General features: G+C 31.8%; 1 protein-coding gene across 9 annotated transcripts in view; it reads right to left on the minus strand.

The window, feature by feature from the left end:
• RELCH (RAB11 binding and LisH domain, coiled-coil and HEAT repeat containing) overlaps positions 1-13,069 on the minus strand; it is a 110,436-nt gene that overhangs the window by 29,117 nt on the left and 68,250 nt on the right. For all 9 annotated transcript variants that reach the window (XR_003126089.3, XM_025422112.3, XM_025422114.3 and 6 more), the window contains 6 exons: positions 11,708-11,864; positions 10,848-10,971; positions 8,942-8,990; positions 6,764-6,843; positions 2,786-2,892; positions 1,739-1,838 (listed from right to left, as the gene is read on the minus strand). Coding sequence is in view for 8 of the 9 variants with exons in the window: in XM_025422112.3 (XP_025277897.3) it covers positions 1,739-1,838; positions 2,786-2,892; positions 6,764-6,843; positions 8,942-8,990; positions 10,848-10,971; positions 11,708-11,864 (617 nt within the window). In the remaining variant the exon portion in view is untranslated. The remainder of the gene's footprint in view (positions 1-1,738; positions 1,839-2,785; positions 2,893-6,763; positions 6,844-8,941; positions 8,991-10,847; positions 10,972-11,707; positions 11,865-13,069) is intronic.

The following is a 13,069-nucleotide window of genomic DNA, read 5'->3' on the forward strand; positions in this document are numbered from 1 at the left end:
CATAGGCAAAGTTTCCAACTCAGCACTGACTGCAAATATAGAAACCAAAACCAGACAAATGCCACATATGAGAAATAACCCCCCCAAAATAAAAATATTTCATTTTATTTATTTAAATTATTTTCAGTTATATGGTATGCTTTTCCAGTGCATACATAATTTGAAAAAAAAAAGTTTAAGAGAAAGAAGTAGCTTTTAAGCTCTTAGAATAAAATCCTATGAAAAGAATATATTAAAGACATAGTTTTTTACATAAAGGTATACTTTTTTCTTTCATGGATGACTCTTTTTCAGCATACTGAATAATGAAAAATTATTTATACTCACAAGGAACTTTTACTACAGAAGGAAACTGAATTGTTAATTTGGCATTCACCTTGACAAAGAACACCTGATTACAGTTTTTTTAAAATCAAATAGATATAATAACTGAGGAAGTAACATGGTCAGAGGATGCTCAACCTCCTGGTAAGACTGAAATTTTCTTTTGATTTCACAAATGCATGTTATATATTTAGAAGTTCTGGAAGATAAACATTTTAAAAGTACCAGTGTGCCCTGTTCTTCAAATGGCAATTTATCTTAAATTACGGAAAAATTCTGAAGTTCAGGAAAAATTATCCAAAGCACTGAATTATCCAATTCCTTTTATGTAAATAGATACTTTAAGGTATTTTAAGAATCACATGCATATCAGGGATAATTTTAGCTTGGATAAATATATGTTTCCTAAACTATATATTATTTTGTGAAATAACAGCATGATATAAAAAAGAGTAAGTGATGATAGTTAACATTTATTTAGTTCTTATTATGTGCCAGACACGGTTTTAAGAATTTTACAAGTATTAATTCATTTCGTATTAACAAACATCCTTTGAGATGGATACTTATTATCACCTTCATTGTGTAGATGAGGAAACCAAGGCACAGAGAAGTTTGAATTTGCCGCTAAGTGGCAGAGACAGACACTGAACCCAGGCAGTCAGGCTCTATGGCAAGGTTAAACAGCAACAAGAAACACTCTACATCAATTTTAGCCTTCATATACAAGTTCCAGAAATTGAAATTAATCAATAACAGATGAATACATAAATTAAGAATAAAGTAGGCTATGGAATCATTTCCTCTATGATGGATATTTTGATTTTCAAAAGACAGGCATTTCAATTTCACACTTAACTTGGGTAGGTGGCAATTTAAGAAAATCTAGTTAAACTAAATTTTCTCTCTTACTGTCTGTGGGCAGTTAATGTATAGAAATGTTATTCTAGATATGATATGTGAGGAAATAATCAAATAGAACTAATCAAAAAGTATTTCCATATTTCCAATAATTAATTTTTTAATGTTGTTCATGAATCCAACCATAATTTACAACTTTAGATATATCTTATATTGTTTTAGTTTATTTTAGTAGCCATTTTATCTCAATAAATAGAAAAGTATAGTCAGAAAGATTTATATAGGATGGAAATTAAAATAAGACTTAAAAGAAAATTTGAGAAATAGACTAATAGAATGACATCCAAGGAACCAATAAGGCTAGAAAACATTCTTAAATATATCAAAGCTAAATTTCTGCCCCATCACACAGTACACAACTAGATATTGTTTATTGGCATAAAATATACATCAACGTAACAGTATGCAAAGACTTTTTAAGGAAACATTCCCTTCTCCTTCTTCTAAACACAATCATTATAATCTTTACTGAGATAAGCATTTGTTTACATACCTCAAACATTCTAGCAGCAGTACATCTCACAAGTGCTGAAGTATGGACAACACCATACCATAAAACAGTTAACAATAACTCATGGTAGGCTGGATTTGCACTGAAAGAAAAAACTCAGTGTTAAAAGTGAGAGCCACAGTGCCTTACTGGTGTACTGAAGAATACTACATTTATAAGTAATGTTAATGATAAAAATATTGGCAAAACATATGAAATTCTCTGTATAGGTTTAATAGGTTACATCCAAGATTCTTTAAAAAAGGAAGCCACCTTATAAAGGTACAAACTTTTAGCATATTCGAGAATTATATTTTTAGGCTCTATAAACTACAATTATGACAGAAATTTCAACTCTTGAATAGTATAAAAAGTAAAATAAAAAAAAAAAGAAAAAATTTACCTAGGAGGAAAAAAAGAACATTGGACTAACAGTTAGATGGGTAAGTTACATCCTCTGTGGGGCTTAATTTCTACATCTACAAAAACTGGGGAAGCACTATGTGTCCTACTTATGCCATATATTTATTGTAGGATCAAATCAGATCAACTCAAATCATCTATATGGAAAGATAAGTTGGCTGTGAAGCCTATCCAAACACAAGATTATATTAAGTGCAGAAGTCCATTTTCAGTAAAGACAGAAATAAAACAATAGCAGCTAAACGATGTGATTATAAGCAGGATTAGGCAAATCAAATGGGACAGAAAAAGGAGCTTAATGAACTGGCTCTCACTTTGGGCTCCTTCTTCAGTTTTGGAAAACTAAATTTTCTTCAAATCTAAACTTTATTTCTCTAACTGCTTCAAATAAAATACGTCTGTACTCTTTCTCCCACTCTTTTATTGCAACGTGTTGATTACAAAGTATTAAGAATGTACAAATAAGCAAAATCAAAATCCAAACTCAAAACAAACAAAAATCTTAGGCCTTAAACCAAAAGATTTGGTGTGTATGCCAATATTTTTAGATTCAAACTATGTATTCTATAAATCCAATTTTAAACTCTATATGAATAATAAAAAAAAACTATAAGCTATTATTTTTACCCCAGTTCCACAAAAGAAGCCTTCAAGCTATCAAGAGGAGCGTGAGATAATGAAAGCAGGGTCATTACATCTTCTAAGAATCCAACTAACAGTTTTCGGTCTTCTTCCTACAGAGGATAAAGACTGATAATAAATTTCTAAGAAATTAAGTAGAACTCAAATAATAATTTCCTACCTGTAGTTAGAAAATTTTACCAAACACAGGGAAATATCCAGTCTTAGAAGCATTTTAATTAAAGATATTTATTAAGCATATCTATGACCACAATGGTATGAGGACAAAGACTACCTTGATTCATAGATTTAGACGTACTGTCCAATATGGTAGCCACTCACTACATGTGGTTATTTATATTTAAATTTAGATTAAAAATTAAGTACAATGAAAGATTCAGTTCCTTAGTAGCACTAGTTACAATTCAAGTGCCTAATTAATAGCCACATGTGGCTAGTGGTTTCTTTATTGAACAGCTCAGAAATAGATTATATCTGCTATTGCAGAAAATTTTATTAGACAGTCCTGCTTTATTTTTTTTTTTTTAATTTTTTTTATTTTATTTATGATAGTCACAGAGAGAGAGAGAGAGAGAGGCGCAGAGACACAGGCAGAGGGAGAAGCAGACTCCATGCACCGGGAGCCCGACGTGGGATTCGATCCCGGGTCTCCAGGATCGAGCCCTGGGCCAAAGGCAGGCGCCAAACCGCTGCGCCACCCAGGGATCCCTAGACAGTCCTGCTTTAGAACATAAAAAGGTATATTCTTTATTAAAACTTATCCTTACCAAATTTAGTTCTCATTAATTTTGATACTAAATACTTAAATTCAAATTAGTAAAAGTTATCTCCCTAAGAGAAAATCTGTTTTCAAAAAATTATCTTTGCAATGTCTTAGTGGTCAGAAGCTACATGCTTGTTGAAATGTACACTACTGTGTGCCTTAAAGAAATAGCCACATCCTGGACTTAAAAATTAATCTATATTTTCAAACTTTAATAAACCATTATTTTCATAATCAGAAAACACTTTTTTCTTGTATCATATTCTATCTAGAATATATTAATAAAAGAAACTTTATTTATTTTTTAAAATATTTTGTTTCTTTATTTGAGAGAGAGAGAGAGAGAGTGAGAGCAAGAGGGAAAGAGAGAACAAGGAGGGGGAGGGGCAGAGGGAGAGACTCCCTCACAACACAGGGCTCTGTCCCAGGACCCTGAGATCATAACCTGAGCTGAAGGCAGAGGCTCAACTGACTGAGCCACCCCAGGCGCCCCAAAGAAATTTTACTATAGAAACTTGTGAAGAAGATGTCAGTTAAATTAGAAACATTAAAAAAAAAAAAACAAACCCCGTATGTTAAATTAACCTGAATCTATAAAGGAAGGGAAACTGACATTCTATCACAAAACAAATGTATAAATAAATTAGAGGAAAGTTTTCTGTTATTAGGGATGTATTAGGTCAACAATAAATAGCTTCTGAATATTAATAAATAGGTCTATGAAGAATACTGGATTGCCACCTACCATTTTTTTTAAAATATATAATCAGATTCATTTAGAAGGAATACAGGATTGACAAAAGTAATAATCAGCATGAACAATGAGAGCAGTTTTAGAACATGATTGTACTTACTGTAAAGCTTATTAGGACACTGACACACTAGCATCAGAGCAACGATGGAAGAGATTTTACTCAATTTTAGTTGCCTAATATATCAAAAACAAAGTATACAAAGAATTGGAAAACAAATAGTAAACCTGACAAACCTAAAGTGTGAGATAAGAGCTAGGAAATATTTTTTTAAATGAGTAGAGATTCTTCTAACTTGAAATTTTAGTATAATCCTATTTCTCATTTTTGGAACCTCAAGACAAAAAATAGTTTTTGTTTACTAAAGCAAACAGGGTAGTGATTTGCTCTAAGAGAAAATTTTGTTTAGTAAGAAAAAAATTCTTTTAAAGATTTATTTATTTGAGAGAGAGAGAGAGCGAGCGAGCGAGCATGAACATGCATGAACGGTGGGGAGGGACAGAGAGAGAGGGAGGAGCAGAATCCCTGCTGAGCAGGGAGCCCAATGCAGGGCTCGATCGCAAGACCCTGAGATCATGATCTGAGCCAAAGGCAGATGCTTAACAGACTGAGCCACCCAGGTACTCTGTTTAGTAAGAAAAACATTAACTGCTGGTAATGTGCTTCCTAAAATAAGTAACTCTGGAAGTCTATGAAAGCTACCTCAATTCACATTTTGTAACTAGTTGAGAAGTTCTTATTTCTTTAGATATTGGAACTTCACACAGTGACTCACAGACTTTTTCATTTATTTGACAAATCTGAGGGCTTTGCATAAGGTAAATCTTGTATTTGGTACTTTATGATGTTTTAAAATACTATTTATTGTCAAAATCAACATACTAACCAAACTTCCAGAGGTTAAAGAGAGAAAAAAACTGATCTGACACTATGCTAGTACAGCTTTCAAAATTAAAGAGAGCGGAAAATGGTACACATACTATTGTGTCTGGCAATATGCTGAGATTTAATCTCCATGAATTGAAGAACAACAATACAATCTATTAAGGCTACATGACTTAAAATATCTTACACACAGGGATATTCTGTGAATATTCATATTCTGAGGCAGTCTTTAAAACTAGTGTAGAAATGTTTAAAGGAAAATTGTGCTACTTTCACAGAATTAGAACTTCTCTTACAAGGTATGTGTTACTGTAGGAGTAGATCTTAAAATTGTACGACGACTCAAATCTACTTTGGAAGAAGAGTGCAGTAAGTAAGATTTGTTATACTTTGAATTCAAAGGGCAAAAGAAACCTTAGGTAGTAATAGGGAAAAACTCAGGAAAAAAGGTTTTCCTCTTTCATTCTTACACTCTAATTTCTATTTACTTATTTAAAAGTAATCTCTACATCCAATGTGGGGCTTGAACTCATGATCCTTAGATCAAGAGTCACATGCTCTACTGACTGAATCAGCTGGTACCTGTCACATTCGAATTTCTAAAAATGCTTTATCAGGAACCCATACTTTTTCACCTAACTGGTGGGAGTGCCTCTTACTTAAAAATGCTTGGTATACCTTAATATAATATCATGTATTATTTCCTTAAAATAAAGTAGAGTGTGGTAGTCTGTTATACTGGTGAACCCCAATGAACCATACCTCCTAGTTCACACTCTTGTTTAGTTCCCATCTCTTGAATTTGGGCTGGGCTTGTAATTTGCTATAACCAAGAGAAGACAAGAGATGTGCTAATTTCAGGCCTAAGCCCTAGCTGAGCAGATACTTTCTTGCACTCTTAGGAGCCCTGAGCCACCATGTATTAAGTCTGGCTCTGCTGCTCCAGGGGTCCTGTGGAGAGAGAGAAGCCCGAAGACTACACGGAGATGGAAGCTCAGTCACCCTAGCTGACCCTCCTTCCAACCAAAAAGTTGAATGCAACAACATGAATGACCACCAGCAAGGCCACAAAAGAGAGGCTAAGCTGAGCAAAGCCCATGAGCAAATAAAAGGGTTATAATAAGCCATTATGTTTTTGGGTAATTTATTATGCAATAACAATTAAGAAAAATAAAGTATTATTAAAAGGAACTTTGCTAAAGATGATAAGAGTATAGTATTCTACAATGTTTTGTAATTTGCTCCACCAAATACATATGTTTTGTTTGTTGTTTACTTATAGGAAATTAGTCCTGAAACAAAATGAAACTTTACTAAGTAAGTGTAATCTAACACTTCCAACAAAATATCAGTAAGGACACCATCTATAAATGTATTTATTCAATGCAGTTTTACTTGGAGACTTAAATATATTCTCCACTATAAATTACTTATTGAATAAGACAAATACATAAATTTTATTTTCCTTTATGGGTAACATTTTCACTTGTACACAAATTAAAAAGGCATTTAGAATGATATCTAACATTTTACATTTTCTAGTAAAAGGACTTTTCCCCTTACCTGAATATAACACGTAAGGACTCCTGTTGCATAAATGGGGACAGTAGCTTTAGTGAGGACCCCATTTCCCGCTGAGGAATCTAAAATCATTAAAATAATTTGAAGTCTGAGTATATTTTAAACATAAAGTAAGTTACAATGCCAATTATATTTAAAATTCCAACAGTTACAAGGTTTACACATAAATATCATCATTACTCTGGAAAATAATTTTGATTAAAATATGTATCCAATGGTTTTTGTAAAACTACAACTTAATATTTTTATAAAGCTGTTAGCATAAACATTTTTGATAGATGGGAAAGAACTTTAATAATCAAAATGAGATGCTATACTTCCATTTCCATACTTAGAAATCAGAGCTTTCTTTCTTTTTTTTTTTTTTAATCAGAGCTTTCTTAAAGTCTCCCAAGTGCCTGTCTGTGTAAGCGGGTCTCCTTAAATTTTTACACTTTCAATTTATAGTATTCAGTAAAACGTAAAGATACTCAGATAAAAGGAGACACCTAGATATAATATTATTTAATCCACTTCTAGATATGTGATACTACCTAATTTCTAGTAGTATTCTGGTTCTAGAGACCCTCCTGCATTTATAGGGATTTTCAGCCAAATAACTTCAATTATTTCCAATGGGAAAATTCAGGCTAAAGCAGCAGAAGAGGGGAAAGCATTTAATCACAGGAGAGTATCCTGTGGCTACTATAAAATAGGAGATAAATTCACCTGTAGATGATTTCAAAAAAGCAATTCTAGAGATGACATGACATTATAGCACCAAATAGCACACCTGGTCTAGCTTATTGTTCTGTAGGCACTAAGTGCTTTATATTTACTTTTATGTGCCCCCCCAAATTTTTTATTCCTTTTTTCTCTTTTTTTCCAATGGTTTCAAATTCTTTTCAGAAAGTAGTAATATAAAGAAATTTAACTAACTGCCCTGAAGGAATTATAGCAAAAAACAAAGTTCCATTTTCACATTAATTAGTCTCTGAGATTTGTTTATTCTCTTAATAAGAGTTTTTTTTTGGGGGGGAAGAATGATGATATTGGTTGAGTGTGGCTATTGGTATTTGAGAGTTAAATCTCAGGTTAGGAAATAAGCTTAAATTGGATTCATAGATACAAACTATATATACAGGGATTAATAATCTGTTCCTACGTGAACAGCTAAACATTCAGAGCTAACTGAATAATTCTAACAGCTGTCAGTTTCTAAAATATGTAAGTATTCTTCACTAATTTATCATCAGAATTAATAACCAAATAGATAATACCAACTATTAGGCATTCTAAACATTAACTCTTTAAAATAAAAATTTTAGAAAGCATTTGTCAAAAAAAATCTCATGTTTCAAATTTAAAAAGATTTATGTATTCGTTTCTCTATCTCTGAGGATAGCCCAAGATGGAGTTTTCAAGATCACTCAAATCAAATCACTGAGATAGGACTGGACTCAAATAAGAATTATCTATATATCCCAAATTAACCAAGTTAAAAACAAACAAACAATCAAACAAACAAACAAAAAAAAAAAAGAAAGAAAGAAAAAGAGGGAGGTCATACATTTTCCTAACATCCACACAGAAATGAGTTCTTAGGCCAATGGTGCTATAACCAGACTTTTTTTTTTTTTTTTTTTTACATTTTTTAAAATTTAATTCAATTTGCCAACATACTTTCTTTTTTTTTTTTTTTTTGGCCAACATACTTCTGAAGACAGATGAGTGAAAACTACCAACAGAGGGGCTGCCCATTCAAGAATGTAGCTTCCATTTTAAAAACATATATGTATACCTTACATTACCTTCCACTATAGCTTTAATTTCAAAAGTTTTAAATAACTAATTATAAATTAGAGGTCCTATATTTTACAATTTTCAGTATCTTGAATATACCACTCAAACCTACCAGGGTACAAATACTCAGTTTGAGAAATAGAGCCTTAGGTCGATTTGATCACAAGAAAAGTAGATATCTACAATCAAATTAACAAAAATTAATCTCACTAAAATCTCAAAAGAGATTAGATGTGACAAAATTATAAAATCAAGAAATAAATTTTCCTTTTTACTTGTACTTGCTAGTCCATTTATGCAATTTGCATATAATGAATATAGTATTTTTCCTGAGTGAAGCGATTCAATTGTTTTTAAAAGTAGTAACAATGAACTTACCAATGTTTTCTTCAGACAGTCTTAAAATCTCCTGAAACTGAGGTTTTACCTAAGCAACCCAAAGGAAAGATCCAAAAAGTTTTAGGTCCAATGGATCAATTGATGATTAAGTAAATAAAATAAACATTTTACTACCACCACCATTACTACTACTACTAATTTTATTTATTTATTTAGCTTTACTACTACTACTATTACTACTATTTGTTTTATTTATTTTGCTTAACGACCATTAGGGTGGTTAAAAATATAACAATTCCTAAGAGGCTTAGAATAAAATAAGAGTCAAGTTACTGAAAACACCTTTAGAGAAAAAACACTTTCAAAATCAGTTCAAGTCAGTAAGTATTTTCTCGAGGGCCTTTGGTTTCCTTCACTAAATTAAACTAATTTCCAAGATGATTTTCAGTGTTTGAAATTACTATCTCCTAAAACTAACTTGATGATAGATTATTTAGGTAAATATTATAGGATTAGAAAAATTTGCTTAAAAGGAATAAAAAGGAAATTCCATTCATTTAAGGTATTCAAGAAGTAACATGTTCATCATGTAATATCTATCTGCTTAGATTTTTAACTTCCTTAAAATTTAAATTCAAACATCAAATGCAGAATTTAATTATAATTTAAGTTAGAGTAAATGCTTATTTCCATTTTTTATTATTAATATTACCACAGATTTCAGGCCACTGAAGCCAACCACTTACTGCTAAGTGCTAAAGCAGACTCTTACTACGACTGCTCCTACTATTTTTTTTCTAAGATAATAGCTATTTCTTTTGGAGATGTCAAACAATTTGCTTGCCAATGTTGATACCAATAAAATCAAAGTATATTTAATAATTAGAGGCTAGTGAAAAACATAAAATGATCCTGTTTCTTCTACAGTGGCATCAAGGGCTAGTTTTTGCCCTCCTGCCGGCAGGCCAGGCATAACAACTTACATATTCAACTTAAACTGCGGTGAAGCCCCTTGTTAAAAGATTAATCTATAGAATCATATTTATAGAACAAATTCTATATTTACAGAACTTCATTTTACACATACCAAGAATAAGCCCAGACAACTTAATTACTATAAATTACAAATATAATAACATTTAATATAATATCCATTTTCTGAATTTTATCCAGTCTGCAATACCAAACTATTTTGCTTTAAATGTTTCAATAACTACAAAGTAATAGTTAATAGTAAAGAGCTGAACAAAATTCTTACCTTTTAAACACCTTGATTAGCATCTAATTGTATCAACTATATCTATGTTTTTTTACTAATTAGGTCTCTAAAGAACCGTCTTAATAACATGCTAGCAAGACAAATGGATTAAATAGGAAATTGGGATCTAAGGACATTCTAGTTTTAATATCTAAAACTATTAAATAACCTGGATGTGTGAATGTGACAAACCATAGGGTTGCTAGCAACTGAAATACGTAGCATTAATCTCAAGTGTCCACGCTAGCCAAAGAGCTGGTATCCTCACAACAAGTTTTCTGGATAAACTACTTTGGTTCCACAATTGCCTGAAGTTTTGACCAAAGTGTGCTGAAAAAACACCCGCCCCCAGAATCTGGGACAGATGGTAAAGCAGGAGAAGCATATCAGAGAACTGCAGCTGAGTTCCCTAACACCAACTATGCTAGAAATATTCAAGACATCCACAGTGAGTAGATCTCATATCCAACTCTGGATATAAATTAAGTTTAGGCTAAATCATCTGAAAACCAATAAAGATAAGAATATTAGTGACTAGAATTTTCTTTTACTATCATAATTTTCTAAGATATTAAAAGATAATTAAAGGAAGGGCTCATGCTTTTATTTACTCTGTTACAGCATTAATTAACATATTACATTTCTATATCTCTTGCACATAAGAAAACACGGAATACAAATTTTTACCTTAGTGTTTGTAAAAATTTTGCCAAATGTCCGGCAAAGGCGCCAGAAAAATCTGGAGAATTCATGGACACAGGCAGTTGAAGTAACATTAATTTTGCCAACTATTTCTATAAGTTGTGGCAACCTAAATGTGAAAGGAAAGAAAAATAGGCAGGGGATACACATAAATTACTGTTTCCTTGCCAATTTCTGAAACAATGCAAATCTAACAACTTCTCTCTTTTTTTTTTTTTTTTTCTGTAAAGAAGGCTCCATGCCCAATGTGGAGCCCAACATGGGGCTTGAACTCACGACCCTGAAATTAAGACCTGAGCCGAGATCAAGAGTCAGATGCTTAAATGACTGAGCCACCCAGGCACCCATTGTTTTTTCATAGCTAGCAAAACTGCAAATCAAAGGAGTGGTTTGGAAAGGTTTTAAGTTTATATTCTACAAACGTCTTCTCTATTTATTGCTTGCCATAAAATATAATGGAACCTTAATGGTAGCATTCTAACTATGGAGTTAATGAGACACAAATCACTGGATTTGATGCTTCACATAGGAGCTTGCCTAACATGGCAACTGTTTTAGCTTCAAAATGAAAATCTGGATGTAGTTTAAAATCCATCACCACTATTAGACAACAACAAGGCAGCAGACGGGTCCTTTTGACATAATAGAGCAGCACCATCCTCACAGATAAATAGCTACCTATCTAGTGTATAAATCTCCTCTCCTATAGAATTTTACCACAGATAATGCCAACTTATGTTTTATTTTTTTATATTTTGTCCCTCAGTGCCAAGGTTAAACATAGTGAGCTATGTTCCATTTAACTTCTAGATGTGTACCAAATGAATATGGAGGCAGTAACTTACAATTGATTGACAACCCATAGTAAAGTCTCCCAGCCTGTTGTACCCTCGTGTTCCAGCTGGTAATCATAAAGTTGTAGTAGCACTGCCAATTGCTCACGACTTCCAATTATAGTAGATACATCTTGAAGAGGCGACATAGGCCGAGGGAACCTAGTCACTATAAATAAAAGAAGCAAAACAAATCATGTAAAAAATGGCAATTTGTGAAATTAGCTATTCTGTCAAAAGGAAACTGAGATTCTGCCTCCTGATATTTAATTAACTTATTATTATAAACTTCATCATTTTTATTTTTAAGTAGGCTCCATACTCAGTGTGAGAGCCCAATGTGGGGCTTGAACTCACTTGGGACTCTGAGATCAAGGTCTGAGCTGATTTTAAATGTCAGACGCTCACTCAACTGAGCCACCCAGGTGCCTCCAGCTTATTATAAACTTTAAATATAAAACTGAAATATATTAATCAAATAATTTTAAGAAAAAAATGAAAAATTCTTGTCACATATTAATGAATTTAGCAAATCTCAAAAATTAAGGTTTTATGAGACTAAATAGTTAAACAAATACTGTAATGAAGTAGTTTGCTAATGAAGAGTAAAATTTCATTTAGGTTAAATTAAAATTGGCCCAAAGATGTTAGTTAAAATATGGATTTGAATTTGATTAAAAAAAATAGAAATGACTGTAATTCCATCAGACTGTTTATAATAACAAAATAGTAAATATGATAAAATGTTTCCTTTAGGGAGTAAGAAACGAAGATTAATAGTGGAGAAAAAAATGAATCCCAGAGAAGAATAAAATAAAATACATTAAAGTTTGAGCCGAACAGATTTCTTAAGTATTTACTCTCCAATATTAAATGCTTAATTAAAAATATTCCCAAAGTTTGATAAACATTAACTTAATATAAAGTGTTAAAACTAGTGACCAGAAAGATAATGCAAAATGTACTATAAATATTATAACCAGGTTCCCATGTATATACTTAAAAAATCTGGGGGAAAACTCATGAATTTTAAAATTATGTAAATAAAACATGAAGATATAACCAGCATATTTCAAATTTGCAAACATCAATAAAACTTATGATCCTACAGATCATAATTAGATCCCAGGTTATTAAGAGAACAATTCTTGATGGCTATTAAATAATAATACATGCCAACAGCTCATTAACTGTTAGTTAGCTCCTAATTGCCTAACATCTACTATACAGAGGCTAATATCCTAAATGACACAAATAAATATGCAGAATTATCTCAAAATATTTTAATGGCCTAATGATTTACTATTAAGCTTAAGAAAACATGAAATACACATAATTTAAAAAATGCTCAATGACAAAATTAAGATGTTATTG

The sequence above is a fragment of the Canis lupus genome, chromosome 1 (assembly GCF_003254725.2).
Source record: "Canis lupus dingo isolate Sandy chromosome 1, ASM325472v2, whole genome shotgun sequence".
Classification (NCBI taxonomy): domain Eukaryota; kingdom Metazoa; phylum Chordata; class Mammalia; order Carnivora; family Canidae; genus Canis; species Canis lupus.